This window comes from Pituophis catenifer, unplaced genomic scaffold (genome assembly GCF_029215685.1).
Source record: "Pituophis catenifer annectens isolate HBS135680 unplaced genomic scaffold, rPitCat1.0.hap2 SCAF_1, whole genome shotgun sequence".
NCBI lineage: Eukaryota > Metazoa > Chordata > Lepidosauria > Squamata > Colubridae > Pituophis > Pituophis catenifer.
In genome coordinates, this window is record NW_027256881.1 from 333,430,234 (window position 1) to 333,455,846 (window position 25,613).

General features: G+C 42.3%; 2 protein-coding genes across 3 annotated transcripts in view; both read left to right on the forward strand.

Moving 5' to 3' along the window:
- Positions 1-3,501, forward strand: part of ARID3A (AT-rich interaction domain 3A) — a 75,736-nt gene extending 72,235 nt beyond the window's left edge. The window contains exons 8-9 of the mRNA XM_070943635.1: positions 991-1,080; positions 2,545-3,501. Of these exons, the coding sequence (XP_070799736.1) occupies positions 991-1,080; positions 2,545-2,732 (278 nt within the window). The 3' untranslated portion in view covers positions 2,733-3,501. The remainder of the gene's footprint in view (positions 1-990; positions 1,081-2,544) is intronic.
- An 11,906-nt stretch (positions 3,502-15,407) lies between these two features.
- Positions 15,408-25,613, forward strand: part of RNF126 (ring finger protein 126) — a 28,762-nt gene continuing 18,556 nt past the window's right edge. Inside the window, exon 1 of one of the 2 annotated variants that reach the window (XM_070931771.1) lies at positions 15,408-15,531. In XM_070931771.1, the coding sequence (XP_070787872.1) occupies positions 15,457-15,531 (75 nt within the window). In that variant the 5' untranslated portion in view covers positions 15,408-15,456. Of the gene's footprint in view, positions 15,532-16,607; positions 16,680-25,613 lie in introns of those variants that run through there. The other variant, XM_070931772.1, reaches the window with a different exon arrangement.

The window sequence follows — 25,613 nt, forward strand, 5'->3', positions numbered from 1 at the left end:
TTATGATTGTAATTCCAGGCACAACTACAGTCATGAGGACTACTTGTAAATGTGATGAATAAAAATAAATATGGATTACCATCATTTACAGAGTTTTAAAAACTCTGTAAATGATGTAAATCAAACAAGTTTGCATTATTCCTTTCATTTCTGCCAGCTGTATGTTTTCTGCATCATTTTATCCTACTTTAACTGAGTGCTCTGTGGGCATGGCTTGGGGGTAATGTGACTGGGTGGGCGTGGCCATTTTTTTAAAAAAACTTTTAAAACCATTTTTTCTACAACCTCTTTGGCGAAGAGGTTGTAAAAGAATGCTTTCAAAAGGCTCTGATGATCCCAGCTGAGTTGCCTGATCGTCAGAGGCTTTTTTTTCTTTTAAATGCCTCTGAGGATCCAAGCTGAGTTGCCTGATTGGCAGAGGCTTTTTTTTCTTTTAAATGCCTCTGAGGATCCAAGCTGAGTTGCCTGATTGGCAGAGGCTTTTTAAAAAAGTCTCTGCCAATTAGGCAACTCAGCTTGGATCCTCAGAGGCATTTAAAAGAAAAAAAGCCTCTGATGATGGCACAGCTCAGCTGGGCATGGGGGGGCGGGGCAGGCAGGGATTTTTGCTACTGGTTCTCTGAACCACCTGCCTCCATCGCTACTGGATCGGGCGATCCGGTCCAAACCGGGAGCATTTCACCCCTAGCCCCCCCTCCCCCAATTCAGTGAAAACTGATATCTTGTGTCTTTTTAAAAGTGGTCAGGATCTTTCTTTTTAACAAGATTTCAGCATATTCAGCTTATCCAAGTGGCTGAGAGATTGCTTTCATTTCCATTTACAATGTTTACATGCCCTTATTTTCAGCCTTGCCCATTTTAATTTCCAGTTTATAAGCCAAGTATGTGTAGCCCCAAACTTAAGTTATTGATGCTTTAAGCTAATCTCTCGCCATACAAAGATCACTTTTTCTATCTTAAAAAAAAAAAGCCATCTTTATTCTTTTGCAGAAAATCGCCAAGACTCTTCCATGAATCTAGCTGCCAATGGCACCAGTAGCATAAGCATGTCAGTCGAGATTAATGGCATCGTGTATGCAGGTAAGGGGAAAATGCAGTTGGGACTTAGAGAAAATGGTTGGCCATTGTGGCAAGAGTTGATTGTTCTATAAACTGTGTCATGTATTGTTAAAAAGGTGGATGGTGAGCACCCAATCCCTAATCAAACAAGAAAGTTGGGGGAGGGGGCATGCAGTTTAGGAGTATTTTTTTTTTTTAGTCTGCAGAGTGTATGGCAGAGACATGATATCATCAGAGAGGGAGTGGGCATGCACTGTTAATGCAAGCTTTTGATGACAAAAGAAAGCTACTAACATAAACTTATTGTGCTGATTTTAATCCTTTAAAAAGACAGAAACCCTTGAGTATTCCAGAGAGTGTTTGCAGCAGTTCATAAGCTGGAGGCTCCCCCCTGACATATTAAGAGAACCTCTCCGGTTCATCTTGACTTGGGAGGACTTCATGTCTCCTGGTATTGCTTTATTGGGGGACGGGGTGTTTAATTGACTTTCCAATCCAGACTAAAGGTGTGGGATTTTCTAGTGGGCTCCCATCCAAGTTTTAACTAGATCAGACTCTGCTTAGCTTTTCACAATCAGACAAGATTGACTAGCTGCTGCTATCTAGCGTGACATATCTGCGCTAAGATGTAAAAACTAATGTACTTACTCTAAAGTACTGCCCTCTTTAGTTAACCTTGGCATATTAATCCACATGGGTTACATTGCTTGAAAGGTGATATTCTAGTTTGGTGGGCTTCAATTATTACCGTGTTTCCCCGAAAATAAGACCCTGTCTTATATTTTTTTGAACCCCCGAAATAAGCACTTGGCCTTATTTTCGGGGAGGTCTTATTATTTTGGGGCGCATGGAGCAAGACGGGCCTCCTCTTGCCATCTTACCTGATTTCCAGCTCTGTCTCCCTAACTCTAACCCAGGGGTCAGCAACATGTGGCTCTTTCACCCCTCTGCTGCGGCTCCCTGTCACTCAAAATATGCATCACAACCGCCAATGTGCAACACTTGCCCGGCACACAATTTATTGAGCTTTTCAACCCTCAGTAGGCCAACCTATATGGATAAATCCAAGAAAAGTTTCAGAAGAAAACAGAACGTTTAATTCAACTACATATGCTAGTTTTGTGGCTACTCAAGAAATAGTCAGGCACGGGAAGGGTTTTGTGGCTCCCGATGTTTTCTTTTCTGTGGGAAACGGTTCCAAATGGCTCTTTGAATGTTTAAGGTTGCAGACCTCTGCCCTAACCAGAAGAAATGGCAGGGACTGGTTGCGCATGTGGTTAAATATTTTTAGGAAAGGCTTATTTTCAGGGAGGGCTTATTTTAGCACGTGCACTCAAAAGCCCAATCAGGCTTATTATCAGGGGATGTCTTATTTTCGGGGAAACAGGGTATATAGGGAGGTACAAAAAGACGGGCTGCAGGAAAAGAAGAGTTACAGCCATTGTGAACCTGCCCTGTCCATTTTTGTTCCCTGTTTCTTTCCAGGAGTGTTGTTTGCCCAAACTCCAGGAGCATCGTCTTCTCACAATAAAGGAAACGCCAACAGTGGGCGGAGTTCCAGCAGCACTGGCAGTGGTGGCGGCGGGGGTGCAACAGGTGGCACGGCAGCAGGTTCCCAAGTCGGTGTGCCCCCTGCACCGACTTCTACCTCAACCAACTCCTTATCGCCTTAAACCCACCACACCTCTTCTTCCTCCTCCATCCCGCCAAAATGAAGACACTGTTTGGACAGGACATTTGAGACCGGCCCTCCCCTTCCCTGTTTCCTCCGTGTGCAGTGGGGGAGTTAAATTGTGCCTTCCCCACCCTCTGATACCCCTTAGGCATCAGGGCCTGCCTGATACATTTGGATGGGGTTTTCTTTGGATTTCGGGGCTGGATGGGGGTGGAATCAGTGATGAACCTTACCACACGTGGCATCCAGCCATGGACATTGAGGGGTAACAAGCATAGTGCAGGGGGTCCCTAAAGGTGCAAACTCCCCCCTCCCCACCCAGGCAGCAAGGAATTCAGGGATGGTACTGTCCTAGGATGGGACAAAGATTCAGAAAACAAAGTGCATTTTTCCAATGTAGCTGAAAACCAAACATCAAACAAAATTCAGGGGAAGTGGAGTACATGGAATGATGGTTTTCTCCTGTCCTCCTTCCTCTGCTGGTTTTTTTCCCCCCCTTTCTCCCCTTTAAAGCATTTTTTACCCACTTGGTATTCTCTGTTTAGGGTTGTGCTCCATGGGGTTCTGGGCATTGCAGTTCCTGCATACCCAGAGGGCACCAATTTGGGGAAGGCTGTTCCTAGTGAATACATTGGAAAGAACAACCACACAAAAGTTAAGGGGGGTTGGAGGGGTGTTGTTAAATTCTGAGCCGGAGCAATACTGTGCAGACTTAGCTTTTTGACGTGATGCATTGTAGATCCATAACTCCTTACCTCATGCAAATCCACACTTTTGCACTGTGTGTCCTTTTGATTTTGATTTTTGTTTTTTTTTAAGTTATTCTTTGGGATACCTCCAGACAAGTAGTGCTGGCGGCAGTAGCAGCTGGTGTGCCTCCATTCTCACGGGCTTGCTTTTGAAATGGAACCCTAAATAAAAAAAATATATGCAGATATCAAGGATTTCACAGATGGAGGATAATTTGGGGAAAGCTTTATTCCTTGCCTTTTTTTTTTGAAAACTGCTGTCAAACTATTTATCGAAAACGAAAGGGAGGGTGTAAATACAGTGTTTATTTTCAATAGATCTCTCTCCTCCCCCCCCCCAAATCGGACCCACAAGCAAGTTTTCATGTCTTTGCATTTGTTAAGGAAAGCACCTCTAAAATAGGTTTTCTTTTTTCCTTGTGATGATAACAACTCCTTGGAGCTGTCCCGACTCTTTCTTCCTCTCTTCCCCCCAGATCTGGGTAGGGCTTTGAGGGTGCTCAGGTAGTTTTTTGTGTGTGGAGTGGGTGGGGTTTGAGGGGCTATGGTAGCATTTCATAGGATAATATTTTTATACAGAGCTGCCCCCACCCCACGTATGGATTGTACGTTTGTGAGAATGAGGACTGAAAGGAGCAGCCTGCCAGCTGTTTAATTGTTGGCTCTCTTCTAATTCTTTATCTTAACCCACACAAGATTTCGTCTGTCATATGGTCAGAGTGGCTGATTACTTCGGAGGTTTCTTAAAAACAATTTAAATAGTAGCATTTACCTGTGGCATAATCTCTGCAAAGCTGCTTTTGTCTAAGCTTCTTTTCAAAGCATACCTATTTAGAAAACAGAAGAGAGTGGCATAGTCATCATCATGACTTCTCTCAGTTGGGTGGGAATTATAACTGGGGGTGCACTATAGGATCCCCAAAGACAGTTCACAATCAACTTGCAGCTACTAATATTTTTTTAAAAAAACCTCCTTTTTTCTTCTTTGAAGACCGTAATTTGTTAGAAAGAGCGCTAAACTCCTCAGACTGTATTAAGATTGGCTTCCTTGCTAGCTCTCAGATATGTTTGGAACATAAGAAATTAGAAACTTGTTACAGGTTGTCCTGTGCCTCCAAAGGTAGTTTTAGCAAAGTTTGCCTAAATACTACACAGGGTTGCATTGGATTCTACCAGTCTCCAGTGTTGTTGGGATCTTCATGGTACTCCAGAATCACTCCTGCTGTATTTATAATTTCATTTATAAGGAATCAAAGGGTCTGCAGGACGAATACCCTCCATTATTTCTAACAGAGATCACTCCATTTTTGCCCCTTAGCTTAGTCTTCTAGCATCCTTTCTTTGACTAGCTATATTTGGGTTTGCTTTAGAACAGCTGAGTGAGAGGCATCTACCTAGATTCTCCCCCCCCCCCCCCCCACACACACACCTGCTTTTTGCAGTAACAAAGAAGGTGACAGGAACAGTTTGATCTGCAGGTCCTCTGCAAATATAGAAAGGTAGCTCAGAAACAACATATTCGCAATCTCAAAAACCACTGTTTTTCAGGGCCACCGTTTTCAATTTTTCTTTTCTTTCTGGCCTCTTCCTTTAATGCATTTTAGGAAAACAAATTTCCTTTGGAGTTCGGCATTTTCATTTCATTTTGCAAAAGACCAGTGAATCCCAATAACATCAACAAAAGATAATTCCTCATCCGCCATTGCAAAGGCTCTGTGGCCTATTTTGATGGGGTTTTTTTCCCCTCCCACATTTTAATTTGCTGCTGAGGGAAGTGGACCCTGGTGAGCAATTTGGTTAATTCCCTCTTTCGATTCTCCTAGGTATATGCACTCCAATTCACTCCCTTCGTGCCCTCTGAAAGTATAATTTATTTCAGCCTGTGCAGTTAAACGACTGCCGCTTTCAAAGAAACGGGGCCTCTGTTAGAGAGACCCTGTTTGTGGATTTACCATGCAAGATGAGACAGAAGCTTGAAAACTAGGCAGAGACATAATTGGAGGATGTTGCTTTATCACTGACGTCCTCCCAACGTTAAACACATACTGTAGAGCAGGGGTCTCCAAGCTTGGCAACTTTAAGACCTGTGGACTTCAACTCCCAGAATTCCCCAGCCAGCATGGCTGGCTGGGGAATTCTGGGAGTTGAAGTCCATAGGTCTTAAAGTTGCCAAGTTTGGAGACCCCTGCTGTAGAGTCAAGATTTCATTTTGGCAGGTTTTAACGTCAGGCCATCTTTTGTATTAGGCCTTCAGACCCGCCACATTTAACTACTGTGGGAAACTGGGAGGTCTGAAGGCCTAATACAAAAGATGGCTTCCAGGCCTGACATTTAATTTTCTATGTGGTTAGTTTTGTGGAGTTTTGAAACAGGCGTATGTTCTTTCTGCCTCTTCGTTGCTGGGATTTTAATGCTATCACTTAGTTGCATCATAGAAAAGACTTGACATGTGGCAACCCTTCCCTTTAGGGCTGGTTTTTTAAAGTTGAGATTCTGAGATACTGTAATTGATTCAGCATAACGGAAAGTATTTGAGTTAAATGTCAGTGTTTTCAAGCAGAAGGCATGCATTTTTCCCCTGAATAACCCGTTTCAGCCCATTGGCTGTGTTGGATGACCCAGACATGAGGAAACCTTGGCAAGGGAGTGTTGGGAAATGGGAGTCCCACATTTCTGATCGGATGCCAAAGTAGTAAGGGCTAAGCCTTTGTGGAGTTGTGGATCAAGCAGTTTTTGGGCATGCTAAGAATAGGAAAATTCAGCTTATCTTCAGGTTCCACAAATGCTGAAAGGAGTGCACTTCATTTTGGAAAGCAGAGTGTCCTGGCCAAGTTGAGTAGTTTCCCACAGTTACAGATCCCAGGCACTTCAATCTATTTTGGGGCCTTTTATCGTAGTTCAGCTTTTCAGCATCTCCCCTCTAAATGCCAGATAAGGTGAAACCCCTTGGTTACAACGGCTCCAGGTCTAGAAACATGGGGCAAAGCATGGCATCTCTAAATGGTAGAGGAGGAAGATGGGTTCATTTTCTGAGATGAATGGAGGGCTCTGAGCCCCACAAGCTGCCACACGGGGAATTTTTCCATTCTCAGGATAGCAGAAGATATCTCATAGAGGGGGGAAAAAAGACCTTTGGAAAGTGAAATCCAGGACATTGTCTCCTAAGGGGTGTAGAGGAACTGCAAAGTCGCTTAAATATGAAAGGGAGAAGGGGGAAAAAAAGTGCTCTTAAAGGCTGAATGTAACCCTTTTTAGATGGCACAAACCATTCTCTCTCTCTCGTCTGCTTCCAGGACTCTGTTGACACAGGGAGGGGAATGCAAAAAAAGGAGGGAACATGACTGTCGTCAGGCTCACTTACAAAAAAATGCTTTTCATTAGTTAAATGCTGACTGGGTTGGAGGAGGAAGAGGCACATTTCTCTTTCCACTTATGGTCATTGCCAGAGGGTTTATCTGTGACCCATTGGCAGCCAAAGGGAGGAGAGCATTGGGACAAGCGTCCCTCATCATTTCATCTATGTTCTTTTTGGTCTGATAACAGGGTGGTATCGCATCCCAGTCTGGAAGCATTCCTTCCCCCTGGAATGCCCTGCCACTTGAAGACTTTCTCTGAAGACTAGCTATGAGATTCGAGCCTTTCCCTTCGTGCCTTCACCACAGTTCTTGGTGTTTTCTTGTGTTGTGCCCCGAATCGGCATTCCCCAACATGATTCCTTCCAAATGTGATAAGGACTCCATCTCCCAGAATGCCCAGACAATGTGGTGTAAGATCACTCTAGGAATTCCGGGAACTGGAGGGTGTCCAGCTAGGGAAGACTTGGTGTCTAAAGTTTCTGTGAGATCTGGAAACTTGACTGCCCCTTAGTTTTTCTGATCCAATCCACCCAGTACATTTCACTGAGTGGAACCAGCTGAAAGCATTTTGAGACCTTTTTCTGCAGAAGCAAGACTATTTGAGAATATGCTTCATTGAGTTTTAATAAAAAGCAGAGTTCTCAATCTTTGTGGAAATTTAATAGGCTAAAATGGCTAAAACAGTCGTTTTCTAGATTTTGTGTCTGAGGTGGGTTTTGTAAGTATGGCAATGAGGAAATCTCTACTTCCTCCCAGAAAAACCTTGAGTCATAATTGCCAGTAAGGTCCATCAGTATCTATATTCTCTGCCACATAGCCAGAATTTTCTATTTTTGTTTCTTTCATCTCCTGTGCGAGTCTTGATTGTTTCCTATCAGAGCTTTCTTGTAAAAATACAGGTGGTTTGTTTTTTTATTATTCTTAAAATGATCATCCAAATTTGACTCGAGATCCATGTCCCTGCAGGCCATGCCCAAGATAGAATTTTGTGCAAAATTGTTCTGCTACATTCTTTCCTTAAGCAAGTTATCCCTGGTTTAACCTTAGCTATAGGTAGGAAATATCTAACAATATAGTTGTGTGCGAAATATATTGGCTACCAAGTAGATAAAAACATTTCACACAGGGCAGAGAGAGGGGAGGAATTGCTCCTATATTCTTCATTGTTCTGTGAAAAAAAAATGCTTTTGCTAGATTGGTTAAAATGAGTTAAAGCAGCCTTTTTCTGGTGACATATGAATCCTTGTCCTCCTACCTCTCTTTCATCCCCAACGGGAACTATGTTTACCTAACTGCTGGATAAACCAACTTCTTCCAGCAGCATAGAGAGTATTTAACAAAGAGGCAATTGAGGTAGCCATCTTGTCAAAGTTTAGGCCAAGCACTGTTCCCACCTCTGTTGGCAGCTTGTTGTTGTAAGACAAAGGCCCTGTTACCTTCCTTTAGTAACATAGCATATGCATAAGTGTCTTTCTCGTGTTTGCTGCTCCATTGTAGGAGCTGCAATTCAAGTAATGAACCATAATTTCCTGTTTCACTTGAATAGGGAAAATAATGGTTATTAGCTTTGGAATAAAGTAGGATATTAACCCAGCTTCAAATAATGCTTTAATGTCCCAGAGTATTCCAGCTTTTGGCGATCAGTTCAAATGACAGGGAAGCTGGTTAAATAGACAGTTTTTCGTTTGCTTTGCTTTATGTTCACAGAGATTGTGATATTTGGCAAAAAGCATGTGTGTGTAGTAGTACTTCAGCCATAAAATTCTCCAAACGCGGCCAAACCTTTAGCGACAGCTTTCAGGAGCTACGAAGTGCAAGCTATCACCCTTGGTTCCTCATTTTGGTAGCTATCCCTTTGGAATTCATTGGTCTCAATCAAAGTAATTTAAATATGCCAATTTTGCATGAGACACCCTCCCAACCTGTGTGCGTCTACTGAGCATATCGCTCTATTCATTATTGGTGGGTGGGTCTTGGCATTTTCCCCATAAACACGATGAAAGAGGATTCTAGTATGCAGGTGGGTGGAGAAGAAAGATTCTATAACTAAATTTATATAAATATATATATATATATAAAATGAGTGTGTATGTTTGTGTCTCTTTTCCCTTTTTTGAGTGTGTAATTGTGGGCGTGTGCGCGTGCGTGTCTAAGAAACGTATAAAATTTATTTTTCAGTCCAAGCTTTTTGACTAAGGATTGGATTTGTAACTCAGGGGAATTGAACCTGCTGTCTAGATCTTGATTGTATCGGGGGAGGCGGGTAGGGGGAAGGGTCTCGGAACAAGGGCGGGTTAAAAAAAATGTTCAGATTTGCTTGCTGTGGCTGTTACTTAGATGGTGGTGGGTTTAAAATATACGTTCTTCTGCTTGTTTTTAAACTTTCAAATGAGCTGAGCCCCAGCATTGGCTTTGGTGTTTCCATTTACGTGAGTTTAATTATACCCAACTATCAAGGAACATTCCAGATTCTTTAATGATTTTGGAAAAGTTGCATTGGCGCCTTGGAGGTGTTGTAGTTGAGCAGGCAGTTGAGAGAAAAAATGGATACTCGTGAAAACATTCGGGTAAAAAGAAGGAGACTTGAGTTAGAAGTGGTGATGCAAGATCACTCAGTCTCTTTGGGGAATAACTCTTCTTATTTTAATAGCACACGTTATAACACATTTAGCATTTTAAATCCACCACCTTTTTTTTTTTCCAGACCTCAAGCAATGCTGTCCAGCTTGCTCAACCCACAATCAAGTTTTGTCTTGGGGGGAGTTTATTGGCTTATTTTTATTCTTGCGAAAGGGGGAGGGGGTAAGGGATGGCTTTAGTTAGTAAAAGGGTGCTTTTGTTCTTGCATTTGTACAAACACTGTGTTGAGGGGAGGTCTTGATTTGGGGGCGGGGAGAACATAATACTCTCCCCCCACTCTCCTTTGCATATCAGCTTAAAAATAAGATGTAATTTCAGTTTTTCTCTAGGGATTTTGAATGGAAAAAAAAAAATCGAATACAGCAAGGATATGCAATCTGTACAGCGTATGTAGTTTTTTGACTCAGGTAAATAAGAATTAAAAATTGTAAAAGAAACCACATTCTACCTCTGAAAACAGTAGGCCTGGGACTGCCTTTTGTCTCCTGGCCTCTGTACTTCGTTTTTGTTTGTTTTTGCTTTTGTTTTGTTTTTTTAAATCACTTTTTTCGCAAAACATTCAGGTATTAACCTTTGTGACTTAATAAAGAAATAAAAACACTGAAAAGTTTACATTTTATAACATTATTACAGATTGTATTTAAACTTCAGAAATATTTAAGATGATTGTAACCTTGTAAAGTTTAAGAAATATTAAAAAAGAAGAAAAAGATACCTTCAAAGGTGTATGCCATCCATGTGTGTGTATGTGGGCATGCGCGGGTATGCACATCTGTGTGAACATGTGAATATGGTGCCTAAATTGAAATGAGGATAAAGGTAATCAGTTTTTCTTCATTCTCTTTCTTTAAAAAGAATGGCAAATTTTTTTGCATGACAAAAATTCAATGGGGGACGGGTGAACTAAAGAATTACTTTGCTTACAGGATGCTAAATGGATAAATAATCTAGCCTGTCATAATGTACCTTCTTATGTTCTTAAGCCTTCCCATCTGCCATACAGGGATAATAATATTGACTTACCTTTCTGGACCGTTGAAAAGGCTGAAAGAAGGTAGACACAGAAGGCTGAGTTACATCGTTGAACCCTGAAATAGCAATATTCATTGATTCACAGGCAAAATGGCACTTCACCTCACGTGCTGCCAAATTTATTGGAAGGTTCTAATATTCAGATTCTAAATTCGAATCACTAATACTCAAATTATTTTGAATATAGAAAATAATATAGCACTAAAGTTCAGATCCGGCTGCAAAATAATGTGGGACATACACTTTGAAATGACTATGACATCCTCAATATTATCCACATTAAGAAAAGTTTCATTAGCAAAGAGAACAGGTTTGGCAACGGCCTCTGGTATGCGAGAAATAGAAATACAAATTGTAGGTTTGTATACTGACAACAGCATCGTATCATGCTGTGTAAAAAAAAAAAAAAGAAAATATGGATTATCTAAAAATCAGCATGAGTGAAGGCCTGTGGCGGCAGAGTTGAAGTGGACATCTTTTTTTCAGCTTAAGCCAGTGATCCCCAACCTTTCGGCTCTGCGGACCAGCAGAACGGGGGAGGGAGAATGGTTACCTGTGAGCGGCAATTGAGCACACGTGTTGAATCCAGCTCTACTTGTGCCCTCCCACAAATGGAGCTGTGTTTGTGTGTGCTGTTCACACAAGTGGAGCTGTGCAGACATGCGTGTGCTGGTCTGCTTCTGTGGCCCAGTTCCGAACAAGCTGCAGCCCCGTGACGTGGAGGTTGGGGACTCCTGCCTTAAGCAATTTTTAGGGTTTTTCTACTTAGCCTGATGAAAAATTCTGGAAAATTTTCAGATAGTTCCACACACTACTTTGAATAAAATATCGTCTAACCATGGGTTTTGGATTTTCTTAGGTCTACCTTTGTTTTGAATATGAGATTTAACATTGATAACATACTTTTCTGAAAAATAACAAGTAGGGGTGGGGAAAAGGAGGGTAGTTTGGATAAACACAGATTTAAGATACTTTTCTTTAAAAATAAAGAGACTTTATAGAACCTGTACAATACATTTCCAATATATTTCCCATCTTAATAAAGATGTTCATTTGCCAGTTTGACTAGGACTCGTAAGAGATGACAAGTGATTAACTAATATTTTTATCATGCTCTGTTTTAACGATGGTTCACTGACCAAGTCATAAGATGGGGCAATCACAATACGGCCATAGCAGTGGTGAAATGCTACCAGTTTGCACCGGTTCGGGTATGTTTCCTCCGAACTGGTATTTCCGACGATCAGCTGTACCACACGATTTAAAATCGCTAGAAAGCAGGAAATCCTACTTTCTAGTGAATCTAAATCGCGCAGCACAGCTGTTCCCTCCCCCCTTGCTGTTCTACTTATCTTCCTAAGCCTCCTTTTTCCACACGAAACACGCATTTGGCATGTATTGCGCATGCGTGCGCAGCATGCATTTGGTGTGCACTGCACATGCAGATTTCACCACTGAGCCATAGTGCTTATGTACAGCCCAGGTAGTCCTCAACTTACAATCACAATGGAGCCCAAAATTTATGTTGCTAAGTGAAAATTTGTTAAGGGATTTTTGCCCCATTTTATGACTTTTCTTGCCACATTTGTTAAGTGAATCACTGCAATTGTTAACTGCAGTTAGTAACGTGGTTGTTAAGTGAATCTGCTTTCCTCATTGACTTTGGTTGTCAGAAGGTTGCAAAAGGGGATCACATGACCCTGAGAGACTGCAACTGTCATAAATGTGAGCCAATTGTCGAGCATCCGAATGTAAATCGTGTGACCATGGGGATGCTGTAACGGTCATAAATATGAAAAATGGTCATATGTTACTTTTTCAGTGCCGTAACTTCAAACAGTCACTAAGTGAACTGTTGTAAGTCAAGGACTACCTGTAGTAGGTTCGACATAACACCTCCATTCTGATATAATGTAACAGGTTGAATCCATCCAATGAGTCTGGATAGTTTCTTATTTTCTTCTAAAATCTCAAATGCATTTTGCTATGCCTTTGCATATCCTACCTAAACTCCTACAAGCCACATTTTCATCAGTATGAGGTCTATTATCTACATCTGCCTCAGAGCTCTGTGTTAACCCATAAAAGCCTAGCTTTGTTTGTCCTTCCCTTGAAAGGTAAACATGTTTTTATTCAGGCAGGCACGTAGGCTTTAAGATGATATTACTGAAATAGATTTTAATTGGTGAGTTACAGTAAAGCTGCTTCACTGGTTATTTTTAATTGTTAATGTTTTCATTCTAATCCTGTTTTTATCCACAATAGCATTAGCTGCTCTGCATGTTTTTTTTCAGAACAACAGAATATAAATTTAGCAACAAGAAATTCTAGCTGCCATAACAGATTACTTCCCCTCCTCCCCCCCCCAGTCTAAGCCTTTGTGTGAGGCTCATTATTCAGCTACCACAATTCAAAACCACTTACCATAACTTTTTTGTTGTAGGGTACTGTAAAAATGAGAGCCAGTTTGGCGAAATGATTAAAGAGGCCAAGTTGAAGCCAGGAGAAGGTGAGTTCTAATGCTGCTTTAGGCACAGAAGCCAGTTGGGCGACTTTGGATCTTCTTTTTTTTCCTAGGAAGGAGGCAGTTGCAAACCACTTCTGAAAAATACTATCAAAAGGGGGAGGAGGGAAACCCAACACCCCACACATCGTTTGTGTAGTTGCCAGGAGTCAAGATTGACCAAAAGGCACAAAATACATATAGTAGAAGCAGCCTAGATTGTGAGAGAAATGTGTCACAGTAGTCATGACCAAGTATTTCCCAGTTTCAGAAACTCTGTTAAATACATTAAGGTAATTTAGAAACGGATGATAGGAAAGTCTAGAATCGGATGCAAATGACTTGTCAGTATGGGCTGGATGGTAGGCATTGCATTCAGCCAGTTTGCTGATGAAACTACAGCAGACTGACACAGCACAACAAACCATGCCATAAAATTGAAATTATACTTGGCTAGTCATCATCTGCTCTACCTGGCAACATCTTTAATATCCCAAAAGAATACCATTTAATTTCCTTTGAAAAAAAAAAACAATGAAGGTACATTGACTTACAGCCATTACACTGAAGTTACAACAGCATTGAAAAAAACTAACCAGTAAGGAGTGATGGGTTCCTCCCGGTTCGGCCCAGTTCTGCCGAGCCGGTAGCGGTGATGATATGACATCACGGAACCGGTTCTGCCCCCCACCCACTGCCCGCGTTATTCTTACCTTTTATTTGGCCCCACCCCCAATCTATTGCTGTCTCCTGAGTCCCAGCTGATGGGCTATAAGGAAAAACAAAAATGTTTAAACTCTTGCCTTGGGGCTTCAAAGGGCTGCCCTAATGCTGATCAGTGGTAAAAGGCAGTTTGGATGTAGACCAGTGCCTCCAAAAACAAATGATTAGACAGGTGCCTGCAAAAATAAATGGGTAGACCAGTGCCTGCAAAAATACATGAGTAGACCAGTGCCTGCAAAAATAAATGGGTAGATCGGTACAGCTCTGCAAGCAGTTAAAAGCCTGGTAGACTGGTACCTCTGCTAAATCCTAAAGAATTATTACATGACCATCAAGCCACACCCACAAAATAAGCCAAGCCCACAAAACCGGTAGTAAAAATTCTTAGAACCCACCCCCGAGTGCACCCCCATAATCACATGATCAAAATTTGGGCACTTGGCAACCAGCATGCAATTTATAACCGTTTGGGGGGGGGGGTGGTGGTGTCATGCAATTGCCATTTGCCACCTTTCCAGGCAGTTTCAGACAAAGTCAATGGGGGAAGCTGAATCCATTTAAAGGCAGCATGATTCACTTAACAGCTGCTGTGTGTGTGTGTTTTTTTTTACTTGGCAAAAGTCGTAAAATCAGGATCGAATCATTTTAACTGCCTCAGTCAGCAATGAAATTTTGGTTCCAATTGCGATCAAGAAGAGTACCTGTAAAAGCAGAAACAGATCTCCAGCCTTTATTTGAGACAACAGGCGATGAAAGCTAGGCAGCCTGAGATGCATGGAGAAAAGTTCTACGGTAATACCGACTGCACATCTGTGCATCAATGGCTAACTACTCTGATATATTGTGAACATTATGGAAAACATTTACTTACGCAGAATAGAAATATACATCAGTAGGAGGCAAGCGCCCCCTAGTGATTGCTTAAATGACGTCCACAAATTAAGTTTTAACTAATGACCATTTCTTTACCGATTTTTATACAAGTATTTTTCAGGCTTGCAGCATTTTTCAGTAGGGAGACAGATTAAATCTGCGGGGGCCCCCCTGTTAAACCAAGTCAATTAAAGGTCAAAAGTGTTCTGCAAAAACACTATTCGGTGGCTAACAAAAAAAAGAGAGAGAGAGAGAGAGAAACTTAACCAAGTTTTGTATCAGCCCGCAGACTCCCTTCTGTAGCTTGCAATGTAAAAAGGCGAGAAGAGAGGAAGAAAAGGCGGACTCGCATTACACAATAAACTGCAGAGGTCTTCAAACTTGGCAGCTTTAAGACTTGTGGACTTCAACTCCCAGAATTCTCCAGCCAGCCAGCTACCTGCCTGCTATCTAACGTATTTCAACTCCGCAGGTCGTGAGAACGCAGAAGCTTGGGGGGGGGGGAAATAAGGAAGAAGTCACGTGGCTTTAAAATGAAGACCCGCCCATTGGCCGGCCTGTCTGTAAATCACCACCCTCCCAAATCCGCCTCCTCTCAGCCTTCTTCCGGCAGAAAGGGCCGGTCTAGGACTTGGAAAGCTCTGTGATCTCCGACTTCCAGCCCCTCCTTTTGGCTCAGAGATGGCCCGTTCTTGAACCTGCACGGCCGCCGTAGGGACATTTGCGTTACCAAGCGTCTTGACGTAATTTGACGCAGCGTGTGGCGGTCTTGCCTCCCTGTTAGGGCGAGGGTGGGGGTGGGTGGGCGGGGGAGGGAGGGAGGAAAGAGGAAAAGGAGGAAGCAAGATGGCGGAGGCTTCCCCGCAGCCGGGACGGTATTTTTGCCACTGCTGCTCGGCCGAGATCGCGCCGCGCTTACCGGTGAGGAGGGAAAGGGAAGGGTCGGTGGGGATGGTAATACCGGAGCTGATCCGCCTTCAACTTGATGTCCTCCTGATAAGCTGGGGACTGCAATTCCCACCGTCCCCATCCAGCATGGCCGTTAGCCTAGTGGCTGAGAGTGATGGGAACTGTAGTTTTGAAATGTATGGAGAGTGTCAAGTCGCCGAAGGCTGATTTAAATCCTTTTGATCGTCATTCCGGTTTAATTCCCCCACTTGGTAGACCTCCAAGGTAGACTAGCCGTATACATGGAGGATCCACTGAAAGTGGGAAGGTGGGCATCTGTGCCTTTTCCAGATTTTTTTTCCCCCCCTAATCGTCTGCACTTCCTCTCACCTGTTCCTGCTGCTCGGTGGGAATTATGGGTCTTTGAGTCCAGCGTGTGTGTGAAACAGGCCAGGCTGTGGGGGTGGTGGGGGGGGGAGGAGAGAGAGACTGGTTTCACTTTTGATACTGTCAGAACAGGAGTGATGAGCCTTGTAGGCCTTTATATTTATATACATTTATATTTTATAAAAATGGTATCCCTCAGAACCAAATGGCTGCGAGGACTGCTGCAGGAGAGAAATCCCCTCACGTCCTGCTTCCTGCTAAGAAAGCCATCAGTATCAAAAGGAAAAAATAAATAAATCCTAGAGCATAACCATAAAAGGTGGGGCAACTAAGAGAATCTTTTTTTTTTTTACATATATAGCTTTAGTGCTGCACGTAGGAAAATGTGTCTTAATGTATCACAAATTGAACACAACCCCATAATCTAATGCCCTGCTAATTAAATGTAGTCCTAGGCTGGATGAATTAAATGTTTAATGATATTCTTACAATATTATGTGATCCATGTGCATTCAGGCTTAACTTGGTTATTGTATGTATGGCCTACCTCATCATGAACATATACAATTAACCTGAAACTTTAAGATGCATGAGATGCTTGGTTGGCTGCAGAAGGCCAACACAATTATTTCTTCTCTGGAATGTCACTGTACATGTCACTTTGCAAAAAAGCAGGTACAGTATAGTGGTTTTTATCCCCAAAATGTTACTGTTTAAAAATAGGAAAACAGATGAGAAGGACGGGAAATGAGAAGGATTGGTAAATGAAGGAGTGTGTGATTGTTTTAGCTAAGGTGAGTTGATTGGATCATAGTCAATGATAATTTCATTTTATTTCTGTGTTAAGATTCATGTGGAGTAATATGTTTTGTTCTGAATTCCACCTTTTAAGTAAGCCATAGACAGAATTAAAGGTAATCAATTCATAACACTTGATTTCCAAACCCTTCTCTTCAGAAAGTGAAGGGTTTGGAAATCAAGTGTTATGAAAGACTTGGGTCTTTCCAGAGAGCAGGATTGAGATAAGCAGTTTGAAATCAGAAGCATATTTACCAAGAACCTGTAAATAATGAAACACTGTAGCAGTGAAACTCATGGGCTATGGAAGCGATGCTCTGACTTCCACTGAAGGTATTGAGAAAGGGGCTTGAATTACATGGCTACCTAAGTACCATCTTGTTTGATGTTTCAGTGCTTTTCATGTATTATCTCTCCCTTTTATCTGTGAACATAGCCATTGATACTTGTCATTTACATTGTAGTCCCGTTGTCCGTCCGTCCCTCCGTCCCATCCCCCCCAAGAATAGTAATCTCTGGTTTGCTGCTGAGGGGATAAAATAGTGGAGGACAAAGGTTGCCTTCTGGTCCATTTTGTGGACTTCCATTAGGGCATTTGTATGTCCACAGTGGGAAGCAGGATGTTGAACAAGATGGGCTTATCTTGGTTTGAGTCAACAGGGCTTCTTGTTTGTTTTCTCAGTTACATCAATGATCCAGGATGGGTTTTTTAAAACAATTTTCAGCATTTGAGGCTGAATCCATCTTTAGCTTTCATGGTAAGTGGTCCTCTCCTTTTCCTTTTAAAAGCCTGTTGGTTAATGGCTGTGGATGGACTCGTTTTTCCATAAGGATGTATCTGAGAGCAAGAAGAGCCATGGTAGATCAGAGCAAGGTAAGCCCACTTTGCTCAGCCTTTGATTGTAGTTGGAAGCTGAAAAGCCAGACATGAAACAACACAGCTCTTTCTTATACATGCATATACCTTTTTTATCTATTGAACAAGCAGACTCGGTTATCCCACTTATTTGTTGTCAATAAAAAGACCTGGTCCTCCTTAAGAATATGCAAAGGCCTTCTAGATCAGATTAAAGTTCCACCTTGCTCAGAGTTAAGAGCAAGGTGGATAAGAGCCTTGGTACTACAGTGGTTTAAAGCACCCTGTTATTAACACAGCTGCCTGCAATTTACTGCTGGTTCGAATCTCTCCAAGGCTCAAGGTTGACTCAGCCTTCCATCCTTTCTAAGGTAGGTTAAATGAGGACCCAGTTTGTGGGGGCAATAAGCTGACTTTGTATAAAATATACAAAAGTATGAAGGCTATTGCTGAGCACATTGTAAGCCGCCCTGAGTCTCCGGAGAAGGGCGGCATATAAATCAAATTAAAAAAAAAAAAAAAGAGTTCTGTTTCTCCAGTGGCTGGCCAGCTGTCTCATTCATTCAAGAAGTGAATGTATCATGCTGGTTAAAAGATTGAGCTATGAAACATAAATCCCCATTTATATTCATAGAATCCTAGAGCTGAGGAGGGGGGCATACAAATTTAATAAATTATTATTATACTTAGCAAGGGACTGTCAGGCTGGGTCCATGCATTGTAATGTAACCTAGTTTATTGATTTCCCACAGCCTTACATCAAAATCTATGGTTTATAATTCACAATGGCTGGGATCATATGTTGCTCCAAATCTGAACCAAGGAACCCATGTTATGGGGCAATATAATGTGTGCCTGCTCTTCTGCTTTACGCCTCAGTATTTTACATCTGGAGTGACACTGACTTCCAGCATTATTCTTTCAATCAAGGAATTCTGGAAGTTGTAGACACAAATACCTGGAGAACATCCCGCGGAGTTGGCTGGTGTAAAGTTTATGGCTAGAAAATTAGCATGAAATACTTTTCCGTGATAGTCAGGTGTTGTGGATGAACTCTGAACCTCCATCTATGCTGCTGTTGTTTAGAACAGTGTTTATCAACCTTAGCGACTTTAAGATGCATGAACTACAATGCCCTATGCTGACTGAGGAATTCTGGGAATTGAAGTCCATGTATCTTAAAAGTTGCCAACATTGAGAAACACTGACTTAGGACAATAGTGCTAAAAGTTACTTTTGTTTTCCTTTAGCTTCAGTCAGATGCTTTTGAAGATATCAGAGAGGATTTTTAAAAATGTTCTCTTTTCCGAAATGTTTAACACTCGGGGATAGACTTTGGCCCTGCATTCAATCTTCACTACCAAAGGCAGCAGCTGTTCTTAAGCTTGTGGTCCAGCTGAGTCAGAGGAATTTGGAAATGGTGCAAGCAGAAGAGCAGCCGAAGGCTGGGTAGGAAGGATAACTGCCAGGGTGGAGCTTAAATTGCAGGGGAAGATAAGTACTGTAAATGTATGTTCTCCTTTAAGTCAAATTCAACATCAATGTGGTGTCCTTGTCAACAGTACAGAAATGTGTTGTTGCTTCCTTCCAAGATGTTTGCAGCTTTGGGATTTCTAATGGTCTCCCATTCAAATATTAATCTGATACCTGATTCCAGATAGTGAAGTTTTTAGCTGGGTGCTGCCACCTAACTGCCTATGAGAAGTTGCAATGGAATTAAAGACAGATCCAGAACGAAGGTAGTATAATTTTAAATACTGAGAGTTCTTAGGAAGAAATGTTTATGAGAAAAAGAGATGGCATTCCCAGTGATAATCTGTGGAATATGGCATTCCCAAAATATGTAAGGCCTCTGCACATCATTGGTTTGGAAAGATTTTAAAAACTTATATTTTTCCCAAGCTGGTGATGAAAATGATTGTTTTCATTTCAAGCAGGTTTTCACTGAATCTATTCATGTGAATTTTCTGGTAAGACTGTATTTGATTCAGTGGTGGGTTGCTCCCGGTTCGGGCGAGCCGGTAGTGGTGGTGATGTGACGTCACCAAACTGGTTCTCTTTGACTGGGAGCTGGGCCCTCCTGCCCGCCCCTGTGTTATTCCTATCTTTATTTCTCATTTTTTAGCCCAGCTGATAGGCGCGGCAGTGTCGATTGCCGCACCTCAGCTGGGCAGAAGCCTAATGCGCTTGCGAGGAGCGCAAGTTCGGCGTGAGAGCGAAGCGAGCAAGTGTGCATCGATCGTATGCAAAGCGCGTGCGCGAAGAGAACCGGTGGTAACACTGGTTGGAACCCACCACTGATTTGATTGGTTAATTGCAAGTTATGATTTGGTATTATGTATTGGAGTATTGTAAGTCACCTTGGGAAGATAGTGGCCTTGAAAGTCAGTCAAGAAACATTTTAAAGAATTATGAGAATGAAAGCAGTCTCTCTGTTGGTTGGGCTTCTAGAATCCCAGAGAAATATTTTCTGCTGTTAATCTCTGCTTATCTGCATATTGATTGCTGGGGGGGGGGGAGATGTCCCTACCAGCAATCAACACCCAGATGAACAGAGATTAACATCAACATTAATATCAGACCAAAAAGAAGTAAACAATACTTCAAGGAACTGCCAAACAAGCTAACAGTAAACAACCAAAGAACCACTGAGACCACTCCCAATCAACACTGACAGGGCAAATGACTAGAATATAAATTGAGACCAAACTCCACTCCCTCCCTAGTTCCGATATCTCAGGGGTTACCACAAAGAAGAGGGAGTCAAGCTATTCTCCAAAACACCCGAAGGCAGGACAAGAAGCAATGGGTGAAAACTAATCAAGGAGAGAAGCAACCTAGAAGGAAGAAGTTTCCTGACAGAACAATTAATCAGTGGAACAACTCGCCTCCAGAAGTTGTGAATGCTCCAATACTGGAAGCTTTTAAGAAGAGATTAGATAACCATTTGTCTGAAATGGTATAGGGCCGTGATGGCGAACCTATGGTATGCATGCCACAGGTGGCACCTGGAGCCATATCTGTGGGCACGCAAGCTTTGCCCTAGCTCCGTGATGGCGAACCTATGGCAAGCGTGCCACAGGTGGCACACAGCCATATTGGTGGGCACATGAGCGTTGCCCTAGCTCAGCTCCAGCATGCATCCGTGCACTGGCCAGCTGATTTTTGGGCCTTCTGGGCCCACCGGAAGTTGGCAAACAGGCTATTTCCGGTCGGTGGGAGTGGGGAAGGCTGTTTTCACCCTCCCCAGGCTCCTAGAAAGCCTCTGGAGCCTGGGGAGGGCGAAAAACGGGCCTCCCGGGTCAACCATGCCATCACATGCGAAAAGCGGGAGGAGCACGGAAGGGTTGCATGTATGTGGGGGGGCGCATGGAATTATGGGTGTGGGCACGCACGTGCGCAACCACCCCACACTCCCCCCGCTTTTGGCACACAATGGCAAAAAGGTTAGCCATCACTGCCCTAGCTCAGCTCCAGCGCGCATGCACGTGCCAGCCAGCTGATTTTCAGGCCTTCCGGGCCCACCGGAAGTCAGGAAATGGGCCGTTTCTGGCCTTCGGAGCAGTGGAGAAAGCCGTTTTCGCCCTCCCCAGACTCCAAAAAAGCCTCTGGAGCCTGGGGAGAGTGAAAAACGGGCCTACCGGGCCCACCGGTAACCTTTATGCTGTCACATGCCAAAAGCAGGGGGGAGTGCAGGGGGGAGGGGTCACGTGCACATGGGGGGAGCAGGGCATGGGGGACATTGAATTATGGGTGTCAGCACACACGCACAATCCCCCCCGCGCTCCACCCACTTTTGGCATGTGATGCCAAAAAGGTTAGCCATCACTGGTAGAGGGTTTCCTGCCTAAGCAGGGGGTTGGACTAGAAGACCTCCAAGGTTCCTTCCAACTCTGTTATTCTATTCTGTTATTCCTACCAGCACAGAGGGATGATGTTACCTAGTTTGGGTAATGAAAGGCCTGCCAGAAAACAATCAAGCTCAAAAAGCACCAAGATTTGCATATACTACTACATTTCTTTGATTTATTGAATGAGTCCAAATCTATTGGGCTTCTTCAACATACTCATCTGTAAATGTTGGATTACAGCCCACATTGGCTGGCTTCATGCATCGTGGCAACCTTGAGTGTAATATCTTTCGTTTCAGTTTAGTGTGCCATGTAAACCCTGCTGTTAAGGTTTCTAACAATAGGCTATCAGTTAGCATGTGTAAACACCCACCCAGCCAGTTACAGCTTATGAAATAAGTTAAGCAAACAATGATCAGTGTGCCCAACAAAGCAGATTGCACATTGGGAAAAGTCAGAGCCCATCCAGAGTGCCTTCAGGGAAGGAGACCCTGGTGGAAGTGTTCCGGATGAATTTTCATATAGCAGAGCCGGCCCTGGAATTTTTCCTAGGAAAGCGCCTTGCCCAACATGGTGCTTGGAACCAAAAGGCCCAAAGCTGCAACTACTAGTTCAGTGTTGCATGGGATCAGTGGTTCATTCTACTTTCACTTTGGCCAGTTAGATGCCTTCAGACATCCCGCTAATACCCTGTTTCCCTGAAAATAAGACCTTCCCGGATAATAAGCCCAATCGGGCTTTTGAGCGCATGCGCTAAAATAAGCCCCCCGAAAATAAGCCCTCCCCGAAAATATTTAAATGCACGTGCAGCCGGTCCCCGCCATTTCCTCTGGTTAGGGTTAGGGAGACAGAGCTGGAAATCAAGTAAGATGCAGGAGGATCCCCGTCTTGCTCCACATGCCCCAAAATAATAAAACCTCGAAAATAAGGCCAAGCGCTTATTTCGGGGTTCAAAAAAAATATAAGACAGGGTCTTATTTTCGGGGAAACACGGTATGTTTTGGGACATTAGTCTACTTCTACTGTAGTCCCTGACACCTGCTATCTGGAAGCTATCTGTCTCTGAAACTTGAATTTGTATATAGCTATTATAAACTATTTTCTACTTCCTGGCATCCATCTCATCATTTTTGAAACCACATTTAATGGTAGCCATCACCACATCTTGAGGCAGCAATTGAGTGAAGGACTGGCATTTGTTTTTGTTTTTTTTAAAACAACATTTCTCAATGTTCTTTAAACTTTAAACTTTAAAATGTATGGACTTCAATTCTTAGAATTCCCTTCATTCCATAGCTGGTTGAAGAATTCTGGGAGTTGAAGTTAACACATCTTAAAAGTTAGAAAGGGTAAGAAATACTGGTTTAAGGACAAGCACATTCCTTCTAAATATCACATCCTTTAAAAATGGGGGGAGGGGACCCCAAAATGTAGAGAATAACTTAATTTTTTTTCCAAGGACATCAACTTAGCCTCAGAGCAGATACTGAAAATATGACTAACCTTTGATGTCTGAGAATGCTAGCCAACCTGTATGTATTTGAGTCCATGATCTGATTAACAAAGCATGCTAAATCATATAGTGGTTTGCAAACTGCAGTGCAATGGATAAATTCATTAAATATGCTGAACCATAGAATTCTAGAGCCGAAATGGATCACTGGACCCTTGAACCGAATCTGCAACTTAGTGCAGGAATCTAAACTGAAGCGTCTTCAGACTGTAATATAACAGGTTATAATACTAAAGATTAACCCAATATGTGACCTCTTCATTCAGTGTGCAAGTGCATTCGCACTTCACACTATGCTGTGATGTTTGCTTAGCTTGGATTAATGTCTTGCTAAAACTCATCCAATTGCAGACAGCGGTGTAGGAATCCAGTTTATGTCTTGCACTCTAAAGTCAAACAATTTTACTGTTTGCTAGATTTCTATTTAACATGTTTAAATCTGTTGGTTATGGTTTATAAACCTTGGATACTTTATTTGAATGGGTTAATATATCACACTAACCCAAAAACAAATAACCCATATTGTCATCCTGCACAAAACGTCATCCTAGTTAGGCAAAGTGCAAAATGGCTTATATCTTGTTGTGAGTATCAAATGTTTAAAAAGATTAGGTCAATGATATACAAAGTATATCACTGACCTAATCCAACATTAACATCCAATATGTTAATGTTGGATTAACATATTGCTAAAACTCAGCCAGTTATAGGTCATGGTTTGGGAATAGTTCGCCTCTTGCATTCACCTATCCACCCATTTAGAGATTGGGTTTCTCCCGTGTCACTTTTCCATAAAATGCTCAAGTGGTAACCATAGTTAAATAAATCATGATTTATCACTATATAAATCGCACCACACGCTGATTGTTGTGGCGAATTATAATACATCTTGCTTGGTTTTAGTCAAGTGTCTTGTTTGAATCAGATTTGTTTTAAGCCCTGTTTTATAATTTATCTGCAAATAAAGACACTTATGACTTGTGTGGCAAACTGTGGTTAATGCAATCCGTACCTTAGCATGCAGAGCGAATCTTGCACATATCATCCTTAACATCATCTATTCGTTAAGGAAACATGTTCAATCCGGGCAAACTAGTTTCCCCAAGCAGACCGTCTTTCTGCTGCCCTCACCGCCTATTCAGAGTTTGGTTCTTAATTGTAGCCAAACAGCTTACCACTTTCGCACCCTGTCTATTTATTGGTGTAATCCTGAGTAGCCACGGACTTTGTGTCACAGAGACGGCTGGGGGCCCAAAGCCTGCTTTCCTGGAGCTGTTTGGTTACTTCTCCCCTTAAATCCCTCACCGTCCTGTGGTTCCTGGCAACCTGTTAAGTATTCTGTCATCACCGAGCCAAACCTTTGCCACATCAGACTTGAAGAATGTTGGTAAAGACTTACCACCTTGCTTGTTTTTTTTAGTTGTCATTGTTATTAACCTGTCTTCTCATTGTTATTATTATAAATATAAACCACACTCGGAGTACAAGCCCTAACTTGGATTTTGCCTACTCAGAGAGCTCTCCTGGTTCATGATCACCTGGGAACAGGGTGGATAAAAATCAATGATTTTTTTAAAAAAAATTAAAAAAATCAGATTTTTTTTTATTTAAATCAATTTTTTTTTATTTTTATTGAATTTATTTTAATAAAAAAACTTTTGGGGTAAAAATTTATCGTAAGATAATTTTCTATTTAAGATACATAAATAATTTAGTTTATTCAGCATGAAATGGAGCTTAGTTATGTAGCACGAGGCTGTATATTCTGCAACGCTGGGACTATCGGTGAGTCAACAGTGGGTCAAAGGAGTAGCAGAGATGACAGTTGCTCTTTAAAAATTATGATTTAAATCAAGTTGATTTAAATCAAGTCTTTTTATTAGTGATTTAAATCATGATTTAAATCATGATGTAAATCGACTTGATTTAAATCAAATCCACCCTGCCTGGGAACACCTTTCCCCAAGATGGCGCCCTTCAAATACATGAGGGCTGTTAAGAATTCTGGGAGTTGAGGTCCATCTGTCTGTCTGGAGAACTCCCAGGAGATAAAAAAAAAAGTTGTCTTAAACATTGTGGAAAAAACACCATCACATGGAATTTAGTCAGCTGGGTAGTCCAGTCCCAAGTGGACAAGGTATACATAGTTACATGTCTATGGAGAGCAAAGTAAATTGGTGCCTTAGTTAAAGAAATCAAACAGCCAAGTACTTATTCCAAAGGCAGGATAAGAATGAGCTCTGGATACCTATGAATAGTGGTCATATTATTATTATTATTGTTTATTGGTTCGATTTATATGCCGCCTTTCTCCGGAGACTCAGGGCGGCTTACAATGCGTTAAGCAATAGCCTTCATACTTCTGTATATACCTGCTTAGTAGGGCTTTCGGGGGCCCCTAAGCGGTGTTCCTTTTTATACAGTCAGTTTATTGCCCCCACAATCCGGGTCCTCATTTTACCTACCTCGGAAGGATGGAAGGCTGAGTCAACCTTGATCCTGGTGAGATTTGAACTCGCAGTAATTGCAGGCAGCTGGCAGCTAAGTGCTACTTAACAGCACTTTAGTCCGCTGCACCACCAAGGCTCCTTGGTGCAATATTGTTGCATTTGGACACAATAGGAAGTTGGGTTCTAAAGGAAACTGGCTTACCAGGAAAGAATGGACTGCTGGTTACTTTGCAGCCCAGTTGTTTCGGCCAGAGGATGAA